The sequence below is a fragment of the Cephus cinctus genome, unplaced genomic scaffold, assembly GCF_000341935.2.
Source record: "Cephus cinctus unplaced genomic scaffold, Ccin1 Ccin1_scaffold0240, whole genome shotgun sequence".
NCBI lineage: Eukaryota > Metazoa > Arthropoda > Insecta > Hymenoptera > Cephidae > Cephus > Cephus cinctus.
In genome coordinates, this window is record NW_014332956.1 from 522,236 (window position 1) to 544,151 (window position 21,916).

The following is a 21,916-nucleotide window of genomic DNA, read 5'->3' on the forward strand; positions in this document are numbered from 1 at the left end:
ATAACGGAACAAAGAGAAAAGTACATCAACCATTCTCATGCGTTAAAATATGACATCCATCTCTCTTTTTGTTTAAAAAAAATATGCTACTTATGCTTGTGTAGCGATAAAGCATTCGACATAGTGAATGTCACTCGTTATCTCACACAGTATTCATCCGGTTTCATTTGTTAGTGATAATAAAAAAAAAAGAAAAAACTAAAAAAAGTTAACTCGGACACAATTAATCATTGTACGATAGCCAGAACAGCTGTATGATCAACAGATGATTATATAAATACATATGTTACATATCATAACAAGACATGCAATCATTAATTTCCATATAAAAAGGATTAATCCATCTATCATAGGAAAGTATATCAACAATCCTAGAAATACGTCACAACCATGGTCTCACAAGACCATTTTATATGCACTCTGTTATCATGCAAAAGTCGACCTTCCCTCTCTTACGATTAATCATCATCAACAACGGGAATCCCGGAGTACTTATATTCGTCACAATTTGATCAATAATTACAAGAAATACACGTGTAGACGATTTCCTGAAATCTAAGGTACATAAAAACGTTACTATAATAACCATGACGTTCGAACAATTCTCGATGTGTTAGATTAAGAGGAATAAATTGACAATGAATTTAGTAGTCACAAAATTAAATATGGGTAACGGACATTTTTTTAAAGTCAGCCATTTTTAAATTCCTGGAATGCCGAGTGTGCCTTGAAAAATAGACGAAACGCATGAAAGATAATTTGATTAAGGTTGTATTCACAGATGGCAGCAGAATGATTATATTCTGATAGAAGCATCCGTTCGATTGTATCATGGAGTCCGTGAAGAATGTAAGTAGTGGATATATTATATATCCAATAGCAGTTACTCGGTGCCTCAGTATAGCTCAGTCGTGCTGGTAAACGTGACGAGGAAAGACGTGCGAAAACTGGTTAGGATCGAGGTAGAACATAAAAAGACGTGATCGTTGTTAAACTTGTTTAGCAAAAATGAATAATTGGAATTGGAGTTACTTACGGCCGTTATTTCAGTGGTGAATGCTCGGAACTTGAATGCTTTAGCCTGAAGGAAGAGACTAAGGGCTCGTGTTGATCACGAGTGAATTTATATATATTTATACATATATATATACATACTCCTACGCGTAGACACGACCGACGTAAGTCGGAAAGAAAAAAATTTACAATGCGTCCAAGAGTTTCTGTGAATTTCAGAAGGACACACGACCTTTCACGGATTCTTATGACGATTTTGTATTTAACTTTCATTCTCCTTGTGACGGGGCAAATTGTTAACGGACGTGAGTACTGTTTATTAATAACGTAAGGTGGTGGCTCGCGATTCCTTCTCTTCTTTTGACTAGAAACATTAATGTTTTTTTTTATTTAAACCTTTAATCCATATACGTTAACGGGTTTTCCTTATATGGGTTATCCAGGTTTATTCATTGGAAAGTAAAATAACATTTCTATAGGAACATTACAATGTTAAGCATTCTATTGTCGTTCTAGTATTTCATTGACGCATTGGATTAACAATGGTTTGACACAGGTACGAAGAACGCATACTTAGGAATAATAAACTATTAAAACGTGCTATGTCTATAGATAGAGATATTTGTCAATCGTTGCTCGTCCCTACTCTTGTGCTCGGTAACAAAATTCTTGTAAGGATTCCACCATTGTGATAAAAAAGCAATAAATCGATCAATATTAATACTGGGTTGTCGCTACTCGAATCGGTTTTTATCACTTTTTATTAAATCTTGAAAAAATTACATGAAAAGATTTGCTTGATTTTTTTTTGCTGTGAAAATCAGTACTAAAATAATTATAAAAATATTAGCAACGATAACAGATTATGCATATAATTCTTTTTATTTTTCCGGTCGTTGCATCTCTGTGGAAACCAATTTGTATTGCTGTCTCGGCAATGTATCGCCATAGATGAAAAAAAAAAATTCATTATCTTGACAATATTAGTAAAATAAAAGATTTTGCTACATCCGCCAATTTCCCCGCATCCGGCATAAATAAGTGTTCCTGTGGACTGCGTCACTCAAAATCAAATCTGAAATTTACCAGGAAGTCTCCTTAGCGGAAATTATGCTATCGTCGTCAAAATTAGTAAGAAACGAATACGTCGGTAGTAGAAATTTGTTATTTGTCAGTTCTGTATTATAAATTGCCTTCTCTATATTTCTTAAACAATTTTAATAAATATATAACACAATTTTCCACGGTGTGAGCCACACCTTATGATTTCGTTATCGTTCGGGTATACATATACTTTTTTTCAAATTCTGTACACACTCTTCTTCAGAATTCGCATTTCCTACAGAGGGCAGCTGTACAACCCCCAAGTATAAGCCCGGGACGTGCATCAATATAAAAGAATGCGAAGCGCTTATAAATATCTTAAAACAAGCCAGACCTCTTCCTCAGGATTCTCTGGACTTGCTTAGGAGGTCACAATGCGGTTTTGAGGGAAAGGATCCGAAGGTCTGCTGTGAAACGGAGGTAAGATCGTATGGTTAGCTGCTTTGATGTTATTTAAAAGAATTCTTATTCTTCAAATAACAGAATTTTCCATAAGGAACTGTCAAGCCGAGATATACAATTAATGAATATTTTTGATTGATTGATTAAATTTGTAAAAAAAAATTTAAATTGATTAAACCATTAATTCACGTATTTAACTACTTCCACTAGATATTTAACGTTTAATCAGCTGCATCTCCGGTGTTTTCGTTCATTAGGACAATGAATTCGATGAGTTCAATGCACCATAATATATTTCTTTGAACATTTTAAGGGACGTATCTTTCGGGATAATTGATTGACTATTGGCCTAAATACAAAATGTTCCAAAAAATAAATTCACAAGAAACCAAAAAGTTTTTTTTACATAAATATCCTTTTTTTGGTTTGTAATATAATAAATAATATATAAAAAGTAATATAATAATATATAATAAGTAATATAATAAAAAAATTCTTGTCATAACACAAAGATTTCAACGCCGGTAACTACTGAACAAACAGTAGAAGAACGTCCAACAGTGATACCAGATCCACCAGATGTGACTAAACACCCGAATCTCCGTCTACTGAACAATGACATATGTGGTCCAGTGACTCAGCAGAAGATTTTTGGTGGTAACAAGACCGGTGTCTTTGATTTCCCCTGGATGGCACTGATAGCTTACAACACCGGAGCGAAGAATCCAGAATTTCGATGTGGAGGTTCAATCATCAACAAACGTTACGTCTTGACAGCTGCGCATTGTGTGACCTTATTACCAGCAGGTACGCCAATGCGGAAGTAAATGTAATACAAAAGCCTAGATCATTGACACATATGATGAACAACTTATGTCGATTATGCTTGCAGGTCTAACTCTTATCGGAGTCCGTCTAGGTGAACACGATCTTAGCACAGAACGTGACTGCGACAAGGATGAAAATGGCCTAGAAGTAGTTTGCGCTGAAAGATACCAAGATTTCCGTATAGAGAGCGTGCATCATCATCCTGATTACTCCAGGACTAAATTGCACAACGACATAGCCCTTATCAGGCTCAGTGGCGACGCTGACTTCCGCCCTGAAAGTGTCAGACCAATTTGCCTGCCAATAGGTACTGCTTCACGAATAACTCATAAGAAGGTAAAGAATGTATTTTTTTTACATTCCCTATAAGTTATTAGCTTCTTTGTTATTTTGATATTTTGATTACTTTATTGATTTGCACAAAAATATTTTATGTCGTGGCACGAAGACTTATTGCTGTATATATGTATAATCAAAGCTTAAATGCTTATTTTAATTATGTCTGACAAAAAGGTAACTGTGACCGGATGGGGCGCGACTGAGTATGGCCCAAGAAGTCAGGATCTTCTTATGGTGCAATTGGCTCTCGTTGACAACAACGAATGCGCTGAGATTTACAAAAAGAGTACTAAAATCTGGTACAAGCAGATGTGCGCCGGCGGAACTAATCAGATGGATTCTTGTCACGGTGACAGTGGGGGACCACTTCAGTCCCCTGGCATTTATTATGGTCAAATTAGAAATATACAATATGGCGTAGTGAGCTTTGGACTGAGAAATTGTGGCACTGGAGGTTTTCCTGGCGTTTATACTACTATTTCTTATTACTTGGATTGGATATTGGACATCATTAAGGAATAACTATTTATACCTGTAATGGCAATTGCTGAGCAAGCTTGATTATACGTAATACTACTTGGGGTACTGTTTAATATTTTAAATAACGGCATACTCTAATAGTATTACATACTAAGCGATATATCACTGATAACCGCAATTAGGTAAACAAGATGGCAGCTTTAAATCAAACTCTCATTGACCTTATCTTTAATATTTCCTGGAAGGGGTACTGTACTATGGCCATCTGGATATTCAATATTTAAAGGGGGCAGGGTTGCCTGTATAAAGGATCTGCGTAGACTTTGTGTTACTGACAATTCAAATAGTCTTTGAGCTTATAATTACAAATATAGAATTACCATACATTCTCATATATGTATACCTAGTGAGATCACTCACTCACATTATTTTTTAGTGATAAAATGTAAGTTTGCTATCTACTGTCATGGCCGACGATGTTCTTTATAAAGATTTTAAAGCACTGACTTATTCAGGTACCAGTGATTCGCTTAATATTGAGTATCATAACTGTCAATTTATCAATTTATTCTTTTTCCAACTTTACTAATAAGAATGTTTTATACGAATTTGGAGACACTATGTGATACGAATAAGGATGGGATATTCTTTTATAAATTACTTTTTTTAAAGCTTTTTCTGACAATACGCCAATACGATCATTATTATACAAGACAATTATATTTTGTAATACCTTTTTTTTACAATAATATCAATAAAAAGCTGTTTTATAATTTTGTTCTCTTAAAATTTTCTTTTTATATTTTATTAACTTGGTGTCTTTTTTAATGCTTCTAAGTTGTATTTATAGTTTTCCTTTTATGCAAGGTTACCGTAACAGGCTGGGGAGCTACAGAAATAGACGGTACTCGTAAATCTAGTACAGAGTTACTTCAAATAAATATACCAATCGTTCCGTATGATCGATGCGCTCAAATATTTAAGGACAAAGTCGACATAACCTACAAACAATTGTGCGCCGGAGGTGAACGTCCAACGGATTCTAGTTCCGGGGACAGCGGAGGTCCTTTACAAACACTAGGATTATTGAATTACCAATTAAAGTATATTCAGTATGGCGTTGTCAGTTTTGGAATAATGAGCTGTGGAACTCAGGGAATACCTGGAGTTTATACTAGAGTATCATACTATATGGATTGGATATTAAATACAATAGCAGATTAGAATAGCCATATAATACTGTATATATAACGCTTAACCTTATTTTAAAATTGACAGGAATATTCAAAAGAAATATTAAATCTTAAATAGCCATTAGTTTTTTTTAAATTAATTTTTACCTGATTTTTTTTGTCATTATTATACGTGACAAATATTTATGATTTTCTGTAAATTGTTATGTGTATAAAATAATTTTAATTTTCAACGCTCTCGTTCTCTTCGCTGTCAGATACATTTTGTTCGTGTTCATCACTAGGAATTGGATCACTTGAGTATCTTTCGTCTTCCTCATTTTGATCTTCGATCAGTTCTGCAGTCTCGTTTATGGAAACCTTCAATGGACCACGATCACCTTTCTTCTTGGATGTTGAGTTGCTTGACTTTGGTGTTGACTTGCTGGATTTTCTAGAACCTGATGATTTGGATGATCTACTTATAGACCCTAGGGTGCCTGATGAACTAGTCAAGGAACCGGAATTCGGTCTGGAGCTACTGGCAAGACTAGCGTAAGAATTGACACTGCTGGAATTATCTCTCTTGGCTCTCTTCTTCTTCTTCGTTTTGTAAAGACATTTTGCTCCGACTTTTGACGGGAAACTGAGTGGCGTATGGAAGCTCTGCAAATACTCCATTTCCTTTAATTGACTAGGGTTAATCTTGAACTTATACCTACAGCCCGCTAAACTCGTTAAGGATACTCGCAATTGATTGATTGATGCTATAGTGTGTGATCTCATAACATTGCAAGGATACTCGACTCATCTAGAACGGGCTTTATCCTTTTACCTGAGAATGACGTTCGAACAGGGTTGGTATTTGCGTAACACGATCCAACATTAATTCCATTTGAAGTCTGTGACGTTCTGCTTGCTCTCTGGCCTCGTCACGACGTAGAGATGCTCGTAGAATTAAATCCCTTTCATGCTCGTGTCTTCACCCCAAAAAAAATTAATAAAAATCAATTCAACCAAAGTTAATGAAGTTACTAATAAAATGATGAATTTAATTGTTATATTGGCACCTTGTTGCTGATCTCAGTGCTCTCCAAGCTGGTTTCCTTCTCACTAAAGATTCGCGCAACTTCATTATTTCCTCCCTACGTCTCTCTTCCATTTTTTCCTGAATTTCACGCTCCATCTTTTCCCTGGAAGCCTGGCACCTCAGTATAGCCGCCAAATTATTTCCTTGGCCTGACAAAACAGTCATGACCGATCTTGACCTTTCAGATGGCAATGGCGTCACACTGGCACCTGTAGATTCTCGTCCTTCACGTAACTTCTCATATATATAGTCCTTGGAGTTATTTTGAAAATCCGTATTGGCTGATTTTACACGTTCTCTGCGAGCCATCGAAGGCGGTAGGGAAGAGGATTTGAGTAACTCCGCAGCGCGCACCTTCTTCTTCAGTGCCCTAGAGTAAAAAACGGTAGATATGAGAATGTAAAAAATCATTTTCCTTTCATTTTATTTCACCTGTAAAAATCGTCTTCCAACATTCTGTCGTATACTTCTGTGCTGAACAAATTCCTGGGTACTGGCTTTGCTCGAAACTTTGGAACCGAAGGAACATCCTTGCTTTCCACTGGGCACAACTCGGGACTTGATCTTGTCAAAGCTCTTCTAGCACTTTCCAATTTAAATGGACGCACTTGTGACATCAGACTCCACGCGCTTTCCTCTCTCACCATACGACTCCTGGTCAACAATGATAATAGACAGTGATGTCATACTGCCTTTGTGCATTTATAATACAAAAAAAGCTTCGCAAAAGCAACAATTATAAATGTCACTTACGTGGCAAATAATAGTAGTGCTCATAATATGAAATTAGATTCCTCTAATGCTCCTGATCCATCATTCTAAAGTATAAGTCACGAAAAAAATAGTATGCATTACACATAAATAAATAATTTTCTTAAAATGCATCCAGTAAACGTAATGGGCGTTGCATATAGAGAAGCCATGTTGAAAAATTATATGATTGTGCTGATAAAAAATGCCATAAAGAATAGTAATAAAATATGATATTTATATTGACAGAACCTTTCTTCCTTCTCTGCTAATAATTTATCATAAAGACGTAATTTTGACGTCAACGGAACTGGCTTTGTTCTACGTCTTTTAGTTGGTTTTTTGTTTACTCCCAAAGTTTCCTTTTTCAGGCAATCCTCTGCTTGCATTTCCGTTAGTGACATGTACTTCTCCGCATCCTCTCTAAAACAAGGACTATTATGCATATTTTTTCGATCAATTATTATTCAAGAATTGAAAGGGATCCGACGGACACCTGAGGGTAAAACTAAATGGTTTAGGTACTGTTGGATGCCACCTCTTAGGACTGCTTGGCGGTAGACTTCTTGTTTCTATACTATCATCATCTTCGTCGGTGTCTGGACTATCCATACTTTTTGATTCGCTCCAAGTACTCCAGCTTTTTCTGGCGGAATGAATTTCCCGGTTACGTAGAGTTTTCGCATCCTTATCCTTACCCTTGCATCTGTGAAATCAGTATATAATTTTTTTAATATCTCTAGCATCGTAATTTTTCACTTTTATAGTGTTATCATTTATTTTTACCGATAGGTCAAAAGGTCTTGATCCTCAGCCAATCCAGCAAACTTTCCAGATGAAAATAGTATTGGACTCTCGACTCTAGATTCTTCAAAGTTACACTTTTTCCCTTTTAGACTGAGATTGTTATAATCTGTACACCATTGCTTGACTTCACTACACTCCATTTCCGGTGTATGCTCTCTGAGATCAGACTTATCATTGACATCCTGATCTAGACAGTATCTTAGATTTTTCAGCAATACTCTTTGTTTTCGCTTTAAGTAATCCACCTTTTGTTTAAATTGCTCATTTGTGAGATGATGAACGTCACCGTAGTCAGGTATGCTCTCCAGGAACTCGAGAAAGTTCTCTAGAGTCTCATGAGGACTCGTTTGCTCGTTCATTGGAATATTGTCACGGTTGGCAAAATTTATTTTGCGAGATTTATCAGCTGATCGGCATCGTTCATTCTTAAGGATCTTTGGACGTTCGTAAGAAGGTGTTGGTTGACGACTGTAAGGATCCACTGGTACTTTTACGCAGGAATGAGCAAAAGATGTTCCACGATGTTCACTCATTCTTGCTGAGTGATACTAAAGCCTAGTTTGCCTTATCAGGGGTCTGGTTTCTATTGCAGCTAGTAGATCAATGTAACTTCATTGGTATATAGGTTGCTATGGTGACCATAACGGGGTATCAAGCAGTGGCATCACAAAGCTTCGAAAACAACCGCTTTTCTATCTCACTAGTATCTTACCCCAAAAAATCACTACTCTTGAAATCTTAAACATCCACATGATGCTCTCACGGAAAATCAATAATGTATACACATTATGTATACGATTTCGTATCCTATTCTCCTTTATCAACGTTGATTTTATCTGAAATAATTTAATTCCGAATATCATTCATTGAAACAGAATAATAATAATAATAATATAGTGATAATAGAATTTAAGAAATACATGAATATTTTTAATATATATATATTTATTTATTTATTTTTAGGTACCAAAATAATACTTTTAAATTTGCACAGACCTGTGTTTAACGACCATTCAGTAACGTTCGACATTTTTTTTTATATTAGTCTTATGGTTCCTTGTAGATGCGACTGAAACAGAGAAATTACGTTGCCACCGTTTATCAACCGTGTATTACTTCTGTCGAAAATAAATCAATAGATTCCGGAAGATAATCTCGAATTAAAATTTACTTCCGTTCTCCAAGTTTATGTTTGGTGTCGTCTCGTGTCGTCTGGTAAAATGGCGGCGTTTGTAGAGACAGTTGTCTCTGGTCGAGGTGTTTTAACGTTTTTCTCAAGAAAGTACAAAAATATCCTTTCTAATTCATGTTTCATTACAAGAAATAATCATTCTGAAAGTAGTAGCAAAGATGAAAATTATGACATTATTATTACTGGAGGTGGTATGGTGGGCACGACGTTAGCATGTGCTATAGGTTAGGTTTTTTTTATGTATTATACACTGTTATTCCAAAATTATATCACAGAATGAATTTACTACATTCAGCAAAAGTTTTTAAATGTTTCAGCTAATAACAGAGTACTTGAATCAAAACGTGTCCTGTTACTGGAAGGTGGCAAAGAGCACACATATCAACCGCAAGATAATTATTCTAATCGAGTAGTTGCCCTGAATCAACAGACTCGTACATTGCTTTCCAGCATCGGAGCATGGCAGCATATAGAAGCAGTGCGATATGCACCTGTTCGAAAGATGCAGGTATAATAAATTGTCTGTTCATTATGCTTAATATAATATTTGTATATTTAACTGTACAAAAATACCTATATAATTGGTACGTGTTATTACATTATAAAATCTTATTGTCATATTTCTGTTAAGTCAAGCTCTATAATCCAAAACTATTAAAGAATTTTTGACTACAGTAAACACTTATATTGTTCTTAGGTATGGGATGCATGCTCTGATGCCATGATTACTTTCAACGAAGACCATTTATCTGAAGAATTAGCTTATATAGTAGAAAATGACTTGCTTCTCCATGCTGCAAATACACAATTAGCAAAGATGCCATCAATCCGTGTTGTCTACAATGCAAGAGTTGACAACATCGTACTTCCAAAGAGACAAGGAGAAGATTCCAATATAACGCTTCAAAGTGGCGAAACCTTCAAGGCAAAATTATTGGTGAGTCAATATAATATTTTTATAGAAGCATATACAAATTATATTATTTAACTATTACAATTGGTTCGATGTATCAATATCACGACTTATACTCTCAATCCTGTTGGTCAAAGCGTCTAACCGTGTTCCAAAATTGGATGAGAATCTTTTCAATTCAGCAACCAACTCATTTAATTGCTGTTTATTATTATCGTTGGCAGAAGCTGTACTGTATAATCTACTTAACCTAATATCACCAAGTTCCATACCACTGCAACTTCTAGTGGACGCGGGTCTCGTACGTCTGTTACGTATCTTTTTCTCACCTGCCAAACGATACACAGCCATTATCAAATCCTTCGGTAAACGTTTCTCTCTAGGATCATTAGGTCGAATATGTAGAGCACAATGATGCGGTGGATGCAACAATAACGCACCTTTCCTGCACATTTTCACGATTCTTTTAGGTGCGTGATCTAATAATTTTGAAAATAACATACTCTCCAAATGAGCTACAAGTTCGGCTCTTCGTACAAGTCTGTCGAGACCTGCACATCTTTGAAGTTCTTGTATATCCGAGACTGCAAGACCAACCATAAGATTAGTTAGGATGACAGTGACAAGTATCACAAAGGCCAATAACATCAAATGCGCTGTATCAAAATACAAGAATTGTGCAGATTCATCAAAGAACATATCCTCAAATTCCAATTCCCCGGACATCATTATGATGGTCTTCAATAATCCTATCTCAGGGTTTTTAAAGGATTTGTAATTCTTGTGGAAAACACAGAATCCTAATGAGAAACCTATTATAAGGCACACGTAAGCTCCTAGAAACTTGAAGAAGTTCATGGACACTCGCGTAAACATTTGTATGTACAACCCAAACATAGGAAATCTTCCAACCACCATCATCAGTTCAACCCAGACAAGTAAAATGCCCCAGGCAGCAGCATGATCTTGCCACTCCCTTATAGGTTGTATCAAAATAGCACCAGATGCCAAAATGACTCCCCACTGTAGCCAATTCTCCCAGCGCTTTGCGTACGTTCTTATACCGTGAGCTAATTGAAATAGTTCCTTGCATGCCAATATGCAAGTGAATACCAATACAGGCCAAAAAAAAATACCGTTCAGACTTATCTGATAGCCAAGGAACATGATACAAACATATGCCGTGAACATTGCTACAAAGATAGAATGAAATATTAGACTGAATAGAAAGAATTTTCTAATTCTCAACCACTTTAAGTAAAGAAAACTCTCGCATAGAGGATGCTGCAAAACATGTCTCTGACCAACTTCCACCAAGCAGAGCATCAAGTCTGTTTCACCTCTACCACCTGGAACCAACGGTCTAAAATCCAATCTCAATTCGCAGTCCACGTCTCCAAGCTCGTGATCGTGCAAGGATATGGATTGATCCAATTTTCCAACGAATATTGCTAAGGCATCTGGTGTTCTACGTACAATAAAGCTCAGGGCGGACACTCCACCTTTAGTACGAGCTGTTACGTCCGCTCCTTTGCTCAATAGAAGAATTACCAGTTGCGAACTTTCATTTAGTGCTGCTATATGAAGCGCAGTGTAGCCAAATTTATCTGGTTTGTTGACAAAAGCTCCTGCCTTTTGAAAAGATCAATATTAATTTCACTCTGGCAATGCATCGATATAGCATCCACAAAAGTTACAAACCTGTATTAACATCCTGACTAATTCGCTTCCTCTTAGAGACTTCGCCACGGCAGCGTGCAGCGGTGCTCTACCGTCGCTATCCTCTGCATTAACATTAGCTCCTACTTTAATGAGTACCTCTAAAGTTTCTGCAGATTGCGCAAGCGCGGCTAAATGCATTGCAGTTTGTCCTTTGGAATTTTTAGCATCTGCCTGTGCACCAGCCTCCAGGAGAAGCTTGGTGCATTCCATATTGCCTTCCTCGGCTGCCAAATGTAATGGAGTCGATTTGGCTTGTCCCAGTTGCACCCTTACGTCAGCACCGTGACTCAGTAACAGCTTGACGCAAGTAGTAGAGCCTAAACTTGCAGCGACGTGCAATGGGGTCTCAGTGTATACCTTAACATAGAGAATTACACTAATTATATTTAGGATAATGACTAGAGTGCATTAAACTTCATTATAAATATCTTGTTTTTATACCTGAGGATTATTGGGACAAGCACCAGCTTCCAAAAGGGCTTGTACGCACTCGCCTGAATTATTCATAACTGCATAGTGCAATGGACTCTTTCCTGAGAGACCAGCGTTCACGTCAGCTCCTGATTTCAATAAAACTTTTACAGATGCCACATCTCCTGCAGCTGCAGCACAATGCAAGGCAGTACACTTCTTATTAAAATCCCATTCAGCCGGGTCAGCACCATATTTCAATAATTCTTCTACTATCTTCACAGAGCCTGAACAGGCGGCCAAGTGTAGAGGAGTTCTGTAACGCATAACTTTGCTAATACCCTAGAGTAATTGTATCGAGGTCATTAATCATGAAAAATCATGAACCTGCCATCACCGTCGCGGCAGTTAATGTGGGCGCCTCTTTCCAGAAGAGCTTTTACAAGCTCTAAGTGTCGCAACCAGCAAGACACCAGAAGACACGTGTTGGGCCATTTTGTCAGCAAATGGCTAGGCGTTGCAGCGGACGCTGCTTCGTTCTCAGCAGCTAAAGATGCTTTCCTCACGTATCTACTCAAGGGCCCATATGTTATCCCTCTTACATTATATACACATTAGTTCCTACAAACAACTTTGTGCGTACCCATTTACGAAACTGGGTATAGGCATCTTGTGATCACGGGATGCGGCATCAGTGATATTTAAGTTTTTACTTTCATCTAAAACTCTTCTCAGTGTTTCCCCATGAAGTGTAGGCACTAGTGCAAGGGCAGCCTCGCCGGCTGGAAGATCAGTGAGCCCTAAGATAATTTCATCCTTGTCCCAAAGTTGCTGATGAGACGTTGGTCGATGCTTCGAACAACCAGGAACAGCAGACTCTGCACTCTCTTCCGAGGAGATGCTACCGCGTAGGTCATCCTCCCAGACTTCCCCATCATCATCCTACATAATTAATTAAAATAATGACAGTCTACCCGACAAAGTTTTTATTAATAAATTTCACATGGTTACCTCGTAATTAATTACTATAGACGGTGTCCTCTTACTGTCGTCGTCTCCTTTTGCTTTAGAATTTTCATGCGTCGCATGATGACTTGACAGCCTGTCAAAGAAGCTTAAACGACTTGGTCCTGACATCTCTTTTTCCGTTCTAAAAATAATATTGATACTCTGTTCTACAGCTGATGATACGAACGTCAAGAATGTGTTTGGGTTATCTAACTTCTCCTGATATTTATCAAACTGACATGGATGATATTCAAATACGTCAGCCTCCAATAGACTTCAGTGGCACTGTATATTTTACAAGTAATATGTCAGCCATGTGTGAGAAAATCCATGCTAAACTATTGGCAGGATCTACATGCATTAACTGAATTTAAAATGATACCATTGAAATTTTTACTAACTTACCAAACTTTAGTCTGACGTTGTTAACTCGTATTTACTGCAATGCTGTGTTACTTCTGCGGTAGGATTTTGGTCTTCTTAACTACTCTTAGCTTATTCCTGACTAAAGATATACTTCAGAGCGTCCCCATATGTTTCTGATGTTTATTAAACAAATTAAACATATATTTAGCTACCGCCACTCTCGGTATTCCACTATAAGATTCAGAAAACGATATTAAAGTTATAGCCTTTTAATGTCGATGCTTCTCCCTCTTTCATTGGCTTATTATGACTAAAGAAGTAAATGAGTCTTTACGATAACACTAACGTCATCACTTTTATAAATTATAAAAAATGTTAATTCTATGTAAAGTATGACAACCGCATCCTTTCAGGATACTGATAAGGAAATCCCACAATATGACTATCATATGTGTTTAAATAGTCGCAACGAATCTCTTTTTTGGACTGTTAATCATTTCTTCTTTAAAGTGATTTCATTTTTTTTAATAAACTTTTTTAAAGTAACTATGTAGAAATTCTTATTAAGAGATAACTTGGCGCTTGTTAAGATTACTTAAAAGTTCATTGAGAACTCAGAGAAATCTCTAACGAAACTGAAGTTATTTCCGGATACCGACTTTGTGCTGTAACCTCCTTCTTCATCCTCCCCCACTTTCTGCAACATCCTCTCCATGTTGTTGGAATCATTCTCACCACCACTCCCTGGCGCCGTTGATCCTTGAACATGAAAGTCTGTAATGAGAAACGAAATTAATAGTCTTCCACAGCAACAGCACTTACTGTGCAGTTAAAAATGCAATTCAATTATTAGGTGTTGCCCTATTGGACTGCAATATGGTCTATATTTAACGTTCAATAAATTCTTGAATTTTGTCACTGGATATAGGTCGGTGCCGATGGAGCAAATTCACGAGTCCGAGATGCCATGGGTGTACAATACATTAAATGGAATTACGACCAAATGGGAATAGTTGCTACTGTTAAACTGGGTGAAGTAAGTCAAAGACTTATTGGATTTAAAACAATAAATAGTATAACGTATTATTGTTTTTTTGTTTTTGTTTTTATAGCCTACGGCGAATATTGTTGCCTGGCAGAGATTCCTGCCTGGTGGACCAGTGGCTTTGCTACCGGTAAGATAACTATAGTTTAATTGGAAAGATTTACATTAATGACATTAATAAATTTTAGTTAACAGACACTCTTAGTTCTTTGGTATGGTCTGTCTCACATGAAAAAGCAAAAGAGCTTTTGAAATTAGAGGAAGAGCATTTTGTGGATGCTATAAATGATGCTTTATGGAAAGTTTACCACAGGGATGGAATTGTTGAAAGTGGCATGAAGGCTCTTCAACAGTTATTGGCAGGACTCTCTTTGCAAACTGGAGTCACTAAACAACTGCCACCATCAGCAGCTGGGATTGTTGAAGGATCTCGAGCTGCCTTTCCATTAGGATTTGGACACTCTGTTTGCTATGTGAAGCCAGGATCTGTTCTGGTTGGGTTAGTAGAGCTCAATTTATTTAATGTTTCCACTTACATACTAATTCCTTTAATTCTTCATTTTTATTCTGTTTATTCATGTTCCAGGGATGCAGCTCACAAAGTTCATCCTTTAGCTGGTCAAGGCGTGAATTTAGGCTTTGGTGATGTAACCACTCTAGTACAGATACTTGCCGAAGCAGCTAGAAATGGAGCAATGTTTGGTGACATGGCCTATTTAACTAAATATGAAACTCTGAGACAAAGGCATAACGTTCCAACAATGTTGGCTATTGATGCACTTCACAGACTATATAAGGGAACTGCAGCACCAATTGTATTGGCTCGAAGCTTAGGATTGCAGTTAACAAATGCATTACCGCCATTAAAGGTGTGTACATTACATATCTGGTCAGATTTTTAAAAAATTATGTATTTAGGTTGTGGAGAAGAGAAAAAATGAATAGTTGTTGTTCAGGAAACATTCGTTTCCTTATGTCTGTCATTAGTCTAGTTTTGTCTTCAGACCATGGAACATGGTAGGTTAATGGATGTTTTACAATAAGTTCACGCTAGTCTCACGCATCAGTAAATCCAAAATAGAATAAATGAGTAAAGCATGTTGTATTTTATTCAGGTATCTGAAAGAATAGTAGGGATGTTTTACAATAAGTTCACGCTAGTCTCACGCATCAGTAAATCCAAAATAGAATAAATGAGTAAAGCATGTTGTATTTTATTCAGGTATCTGAAAGAATAGTAGGGATGTTTTACAATAAGTTCACGCTAGTCTCACGCATCAGTAAATCCAAAATAGAATAAATGAGTAAAGCATGTTGTATTTTATTCAGGTATCTGAAAGAATAGTAGGGATGTTTTACAATAAGTTCACGCTAGTCTCACGCATCAGTAAATCCAAAATAGAATAAATGAGTAAAGCATGTTGTATTTTATTCAGGTATCTGAAAGAATAGTAGGGATGTTTTACAATAAGTTCACGCTAGTCTCACGCATCAGTAAATCCAAAATAGAATAAATGAGTAAAGCATGTTGTATTTTATTCAGGTATCTGAAAGAATAGTAGGCCAAGGCAGGAAGGTCTACTCTCAAAATATAAATTCCTGTTTTCTATATTTACTATTACAACACATAAGTATTGTGTTTAACGACTAATATATCAAATGACAAAACATCAGCTTTGATTAGATTATCACCTGCATACCCTTTTTTATATTTAACATATTCAACACTTTGTTAGCACTAATGATAAATATATTTTTGTTACAGCGAGCATTGATACAACATGCTTCTGACCGAAGTCCTGTATTGTAATATGATGAATTATTACCATGAACTTATTATAAAAATATATAACAGGATACAAAGTGTAAAAGCAGTATTGAATACTTAGCAATCTATTTATAACGTATGTACAGTATGTTTTATGTATCGAGAATATTTTGTTATAACTAAATTACATTAATAAATGATTAAGATACAAATTGTTTTGAATACTGTAAAACCTTACACGTTTTTTAATATCTACTTAAGTTAATATCAGCTTAATATAGGGAGAAACTGGGTGACGCTATTTGTTTTTCAATCAAGTAGTATAAAAATCATTTGCATTAATAACGATTCAATGTGGTGGGTTTCCTTCAGAACTTTTGATTAAAGTACTTGACCAGTAGTTTTGCAATAATAGAAGATGTCACGCTTCGAGTTATATCCGAGGTCATCCTTAAGTTACTCTGGTTACATATTCTAGAGAAAATTTATTCAACCATGCGCAACTCCGGAATTCGTTTGAAACAAATTCGAAAGCTGTTCCACTTTCCTCAAGTATTTTCGCTTAGTGATCATTGGTAAATATTAAGAAAAATAGTGTCGACGTTTAGGTTAGTTCTCTGTTATCAAAAACCATCAAAAATTGAATTAGTTATAAGTCATGTTTTATAATTATATGTGATATAACTGTAAGTAGATTTGTATTAATTCCCATTATATAATATTGCTTTATAAATTCTTCTATCCTTATGTTTATCCTACTTGTAAGCAGTATAAGGTTAGTTTTGTTGAATATTAGAAATATTTAGATCTTTTAATTTAATTCTCATGATTTAATGTAAAAATGTGATGAGCTTGGAGAGTTCATAGTTTTTTGTATAATGTTTGTTGACCTGGTGTATTACAGGTTTCCAAGTTTTATCATCGCGTGCATACAAGGATGATGACATCCAGAAGACTGTTAAAGACTGTTGCAGTGGGTACTATTAGCTTAGGAACTTTGGCGTCCTTAAGAGCTAATGAATATGATCTTGGTGCTATTGGTATAGTTCGTCTAAGCAGAGCAGCAGTGACAGTTTTCATAATTGGTTCCTATTATAAGAATGAGTTATACAATAGCAAGCTAAACAAAAAGTCACCAGAGTATAAACAGTTGAAATCTCATGTTCATCAGTATGGTGCAGAAAAATTGTTGGAACTTTGTTGTGCCAATAAAGGAGTCTATATTAAAGTTGGACAACATATTGGAGCACTTGATTACCTACTTCCTAAGGAATATGTGAATACGATGAAAGTTTTGCACAGTTCAGCACCTCAGTCATCATTTCACGATGTTCTAACTGTAATTAAAGAAGACTTCAAACAGGATGCATATGAAATATTTAAGTCCATCGAACCAGCACCTTTGGGAACAGCAAGTCTTGCACAAGTGCACAAAGCAATATTGAAAGATGGGAGTTTAGTAGCTGTCAAAATTCAACATCGATCAGTCAAATCAAACTCTTATGTAGACATAAAAACAATGTCTGCTCTGGTGAAGCTAACATCGTGGGTATTTCCGGATTTCAAATTCGATTGGCTTGTGGATGAAACAAAGAAAAATATTCCTCAAGAATTGAACTTCACTCGAGAGGGTGAAAATGCTGAAAAAGTTCGGAAGCTATTCAAAAACTATCACTGGTTAAAAATACCAAAGATATTCTGGGAATATTCAACACAACGTGTCTTAACAATGGAATTTGTCGAAGGGAGTCAAGTGAATGATCTGCAATATTTGCATTTGCATAAAATAAATCCTACTGAAGTCAGCAGTAAATTGGGTCGTCTCTACAGTCACATGATTTTTATTTCTGGCTTTGTGCACTCCGATCCACACCCTGGAAATATTCTAGTAAGAAAAAACAATTCTGAAGCAGAGATTATCCTCTTGGATCACGGGCTTTATGCAAATCTATCTAACGAATTTCGTTGGGAATATTCCAAATTATGGTTGGCAATATTGAACGGTGATAGAGTCGCAATGAGAGAACATTGCACCAAATTGGGTGTTGGTGACATGTATGGTCTACTAGCCTGTATGGTGTCTGGTAGAACTTGGGATACAATAGTGTCAGGAATACAGAAGACAAAATTTACACCAAATGAAAGAGAGGTATTCCAACAGGAGATACCAAATCTCCTGCCACAAATTAGTTTAGTGTTGGAGAATGTCAATAGACAAATGTTACTTATTCTGAAAACGAATGACCTCATGAGAGGCATCGAACACACTCTGAAGACTCAGGCAAGGATGTCATCCTTTATGGAAATGTCAAAGAGCTGCATACGATCTGTGTATGGTGAAAAGAAGAAATCTTGTACAAACAATTTATCCAGGTGGAAAGTCTCTCTCGCAGAACAATGGGCATTAACCAGGCTTTCCTTGTACTACATGTTTTTAGGTATGATTCACTTTGATATTCACAAGAGCATCGAATCATTATGGACTAATGACTATTATCCATTTTGATGAAACCTAATTACTAGCTCAAATTCGTTTTTAGTTGTTAAACAGTAAATATAAATTATAACTGACCATCCCTAGTCTTTAATAGAAATAACAGCTAATGAAACAGCTGCGGTTGTTCTTATAATGTTATTATTGTATTAAATCTGACTAGCTTTTAGTTATATCAAAGAAAACTTTAAGGCAAATGAAAAATTTGTACATAAATGAACATGTTGCATTGTGTTACGAATTACGTGTTTCATTTGGATCTGTACTTTTACTCTTCTGTGCAAAGATTTTTTATATTAATTAGAAACTTGTAATATGAATTAAATATTAAAGGAATAATTGAAATTTCTAATTAACTTAAAATTCCCAACGAAATCTTCATGGAAATCATTAAACGTAACAGTGCTACCTCCTTCTTGGCAAATTTTCAATAAATGTTAAATATAGTCACAGAGCCAAGGTCTGTAGCACAAATTACTACCGAAATTATTTTTTGGACCATAAGTATTCCTTAATATTTTGTTCGCTTAGTAACGTTACAGCAAAAATTCGTGCCATAGAACTACTATCAATATTTTCGACAAAATACACAAACGTAACAAATTCCTTCTATATGGCGTACCATTTAAAGCATAAGTTTACATTCTGCAACGTATTTCCCAATTACATTAGGATGTTGCCTGACAGTGTTCAAATGAAAAGCATATAATTTTCTATATCCAATAAAAAATTCATTTCTTACAGAGCAGCCATTAGTATACATATGTACAAAGTATTGCTAAGGCTACGAAAAAAACGTTTAGATAATAAACGAGTGAAGAATGTAAAAGTAAATAAAAGGTACGTTGTCAAAGAAAATGTAAAATCTCTCTTTGATCCTATTCAATGATTGAAACCAATATTTTCCTTCGTGCAATATCCAACGCATTCCCATCCACATTATAAATTCCCAACAATCTCAATTACAATAAAAATAGCCAGACCAGTTCCTCAAGTCTGCAACGCAGACAATACTCAGGTATAAAAATACTGTCTGCATACCAAACGCAGCAGCTGCCTTTGTGCATGAAACCGTTGGCAGCTCATCGGTTCACAGAAAGAAGGTCGCCATAAAGACCCGTTACTTCAACAAATAATATACCTAGCCACATTGTACATACAAGCATTCATTCAAAATGAAAAAAAAAAGAAGACATCGAAAAATCGTACGTGACACGTAACGCAGTTTCGTGAATTGTAACACGTTCGCAACGGTATGCGCGTCCTTGATATTCGTCAGCTGCAGAGACTGTTATTGAGGCGTTTCTTATCGATTTGCTAACCCACGCTGAAACCTACATATACACATATATGTATTTGCAAAAACGTACTGCTATGCGCAGTGACTGGAATCAATGCTGCAAACTTCTCGTACATTCTTTCTGCTATATAATATAGAGACTTCCACGATCGATAAGAATATAAATATAGCTAAGCTTCTAGAACATAAAACGAATGCTTAGCCGTCACTGCGTAGGTTAGACCATTTGCGTCATAGCTGGATATTTTCAGCGGAATTACTACAGTGAACAACTTGGCGTCATTACATGCTCGTGCTTTCGTCATGAATAGCAGGAATATCTTGTAGTTTACCGTGCTTTCTATTTAAATATCACGGGTTCGCTAATGCTCGCCATTTATTATAGAAACAGTCTATAGACAGACAAGTCTGAAATGTGATATTTCTATCACGTTGGAAGCCTTAGAATGAGGGGCTGCTTCTTGCTATTGTGTTGCATGCTTGGAGCTTTTTTTTTATAGCTATTTTAATACATATTTATGTAATGTATGTTGCTCAGGATGAGTCATGATTCGTCAGCCATGCGGAAGATACAATAGGCTATTGCTATAAAACGTTTTACTTACGTTAACCGTTTTCTTTTTTCTTATTAATACCAATTGTCGATTCACTGTGGGCTTATGCAAGGAGTATTATTGATGGCAGATCCATGAAGATGATTTGGTTGTTTGTATTGTTTTGGCATAGGAATCATCTTTATACATAGAGAGATTGGTAACGTTTGGTAATGTTCATGAAGAAAGCGTGACCTACGGCGGTACATACATACATGTGATGTCTCAGCATAGGGTAGCTTATACATCCTTTCCAGCGACGTTGTCATGTTTAACGGTTTCTCTAATAACCTTGCTAATTTTTGTTGTTTTAATCATTCCTACTTGGAATTAGCCATGATTAATCAGTCATACCTAACGATTTCCGGCCTTGGATGACGAAGGATTTTAATCCATGAAATTGACTGAGAGCGTTAAATGTTTCAAAGAAAGAATTCTGACTATCGATTGTTACGGAACGTTTTTAGGATTTCTCACTAAAGTATTTCAATGAAATGCACTTTAATCGAAGTGTTCCGTATTCGAAATATTGTCAAATTTTATATAAGATAATGTAAAAGCTATAGAACCAGCCGTTAAAACAACGAGGTAAACTGAAACGGTATTAAGTTCGTTCATCTTGTATAGACCAGTCGTCTGTCCTAGGAAATAATAAGTACTTCACAATTCAAAAGTTTAGAAAGTAATGAACAATGTATAACGTAGTATATATATATATATATATATATATATATATATATAAACAGTAACAAAAATGGCAACGATTAAAGAAAGAACTAGAAGTTTATTAAATTGTAAAATTGGCAACACCGAAGAGCGTCCCTTGTAGAAAGATGGGTGACGCCGCGTCACGACGTCTCGGAGTGGGGTGTAGCCGCATTACAGTTTACTACGCCACGAAATGTTTCGTTGTAACAATATATTTTAGCATATACAGTGCAATTTAATACAAATTCAATAATTACTATGATCTATTACATCCAGTGGAATGATACGATATCATTTTTATTGCTCAAGATATTGTTAATGTTTAGAAATTAGATTTTTTTGAGGAACTACTTCTTATCGATCTCGCGTAAGGACACCTCAAGTCTGCCGTCCGGGGGATATATAAAGCC

At 36.0% G+C, this 21,916-nt stretch overlaps 5 protein-coding genes across 10 annotated transcripts; 4 read left to right on the forward strand and 1 right to left on the reverse strand.

The window, feature by feature from the left end:
- Nucleotides 1-693: 693 nt before the first annotated feature.
- On the forward strand, nt 694-4,941 carry LOC107265779 (melanization protease 1). Of its 4 annotated transcripts, none has more exons than XM_015735572.2 (6): nt 694-1,319; nt 1,966-2,164; nt 2,360-2,538; nt 3,033-3,327; nt 3,413-3,684; nt 3,862-4,941. In XM_015735572.2, exons 2-6 carry the CDS (start codon nt 2,125-2,127, stop codon nt 4,207-4,209), a joined length of 1,134 nt encoding a protein of 377 aa, XP_015591058.1. In that variant the 5' UTR covers nt 694-1,319; nt 1,966-2,124; the 3' UTR covers nt 4,210-4,941. The 4 variants fall into 4 exon arrangements, with proteins under 4 accessions (XP_015591058.1, XP_015591054.1, XP_015591053.1 ...); XM_015735568.2 differs by lacking the exon at nt 1,966-2,164 and having other exon boundaries at nt 694-962; nt 1,051-1,319; nt 2,342-2,538; XM_015735567.2 differs by lacking the exon at nt 1,966-2,164 and having other exon boundaries at nt 2,342-2,538.
- Nucleotides 4,634-5,529, forward strand: LOC107265736 (serine protease grass). Its single transcript, XM_025083163.1, has 2 exons — nt 4,634-4,682; nt 5,018-5,529. The coding sequence occupies exons 1-2, from the start codon at nt 4,634-4,636 to the stop codon at nt 5,389-5,391; spliced, it is 423 nt and encodes a 140-aa protein (XP_024938931.1). The 3' UTR covers nt 5,392-5,529.
- Nucleotides 5,481-21,321, reverse strand: LOC107265737. The gene is made up of 15 exons (XM_025083164.1): nt 20,811-21,321; nt 13,236-14,372; nt 12,868-13,166; nt 12,612-12,794; nt 12,255-12,540; nt 11,793-12,170; nt 10,174-11,723; nt 10,045-10,096; nt 7,966-8,534; nt 7,676-7,885; nt 7,432-7,602; nt 6,862-7,083; nt 6,410-6,799; nt 6,175-6,319; nt 5,481-6,023 (listed from the first exon to the last, which is right to left on the reverse strand). The coding sequence occupies exons 2-15, from the start codon at nt 13,359-13,361 to the stop codon at nt 5,583-5,585; spliced, it is 5,022 nt and encodes a 1,673-aa protein (XP_024938932.1). The 5' UTR covers nt 13,362-14,372; nt 20,811-21,321; the 3' UTR covers nt 5,481-5,582.
- Nucleotides 13,427-15,873, forward strand: LOC112494071 (ubiquinone biosynthesis monooxygenase COQ6, mitochondrial). The gene is made up of 7 exons (XM_025083165.1): nt 13,427-13,519; nt 14,527-14,634; nt 14,711-14,773; nt 14,832-15,142; nt 15,230-15,512; nt 15,759-15,816; nt 15,866-15,873. The coding sequence occupies exons 1-7, from the start codon at nt 13,427-13,429 to the stop codon at nt 15,871-15,873; spliced, it is 924 nt and encodes a 307-aa protein (XP_024938933.1).
- Nucleotides 16,466-19,763, forward strand: LOC107265784 (uncharacterized aarF domain-containing protein kinase 1). 3 transcript variants are annotated; one of them, XM_015735581.2, is made up of 2 exons: nt 16,466-17,097; nt 17,316-19,763. In XM_015735581.2, exon 2 carries the CDS (start codon nt 17,349-17,351, stop codon nt 18,915-18,917), a length of 1,569 nt encoding a protein of 522 aa, XP_015591067.1. In that variant the 5' UTR covers nt 16,466-17,097; nt 17,316-17,348; the 3' UTR covers nt 18,918-19,763. The 3 variants fall into 3 exon arrangements, with proteins under 3 accessions (XP_015591067.1, XP_015591065.1, XP_015591066.1); XM_015735579.2 differs by having other exon boundaries at nt 16,466-17,019; XM_015735580.2 differs by having other exon boundaries at nt 16,466-16,986.
- Nucleotides 21,322-21,916: the final 595 nt, after the last annotated feature.

Bases quoted from the DNA above. Each gene is read 5' to 3' on its own strand.
- LOC107265779 (XM_015735567.2), top strand. From the start codon at position 1,205: ATGCGTCCAAGAGTTTCTGTGAATTTCAGAAGGACACACGACCTTTCA. The intron at 1,320-2,341 runs GTGAGTACTGTT...ACTCTTCTTCAG, and splicing joins GGGGCAAATTGTTAACGGAC to AATTCGCATTTCCTACAGAG. The intron at 3,328-3,412 runs GTACGCCAATGC...TTATGCTTGCAG, and splicing joins TGTGACCTTATTACCAGCAG to GTCTAACTCTTATCGGAGTC.
- LOC107265736 (XM_025083163.1), top strand. From the start codon at position 4,634: ATGGCCGACGATGTTCTTTATAAAGATTTTAAAGCACTGACTTATTCA. The intron at 4,683-5,017 runs GTACCAGTGATT...TTGTATTTATAG, and splicing joins TAAAGCACTGACTTATTCAG to TTTTCCTTTTATGCAAGGTT.
- LOC107265737 (XM_025083164.1), bottom strand. From the start codon at position 13,361: ATGTCAGGACCAAGTCGTTTAAGCTTCTTTGACAGGCTGTCAAGTCAT. The intron at 12,171-12,254 runs GTATAAAAACAA...CTCTATGTTAAG, and splicing joins CTTGTCCCAATAATCCTCAG to GTATACACTGAGACCCCATT. The intron at 11,724-11,792 runs GTTTGTAACTTT...TCTTTTCAAAAG, and splicing joins TAGTCAGGATGTTAATACAG to GCAGGAGCTTTTGTCAACAA.
- LOC112494071 (XM_025083165.1), top strand. From the start codon at position 13,427: ATGTGTTTGGGTTATCTAACTTCTCCTGATATTTATCAAACTGACATG. The intron at 13,520-14,526 runs GTATATTTTACA...CACTGGATATAG, and splicing joins CAATAGACTTCAGTGGCACT to GTCGGTGCCGATGGAGCAAA. The intron at 14,635-14,710 runs GTAAGTCAAAGA...TTGTTTTTATAG, and splicing joins CTACTGTTAAACTGGGTGAA to CCTACGGCGAATATTGTTGC.
- LOC107265784 (XM_015735581.2), top strand. From the start codon at position 17,349: ATGATGACATCCAGAAGACTGTTAAAGACTGTTGCAGTGGGTACTATT.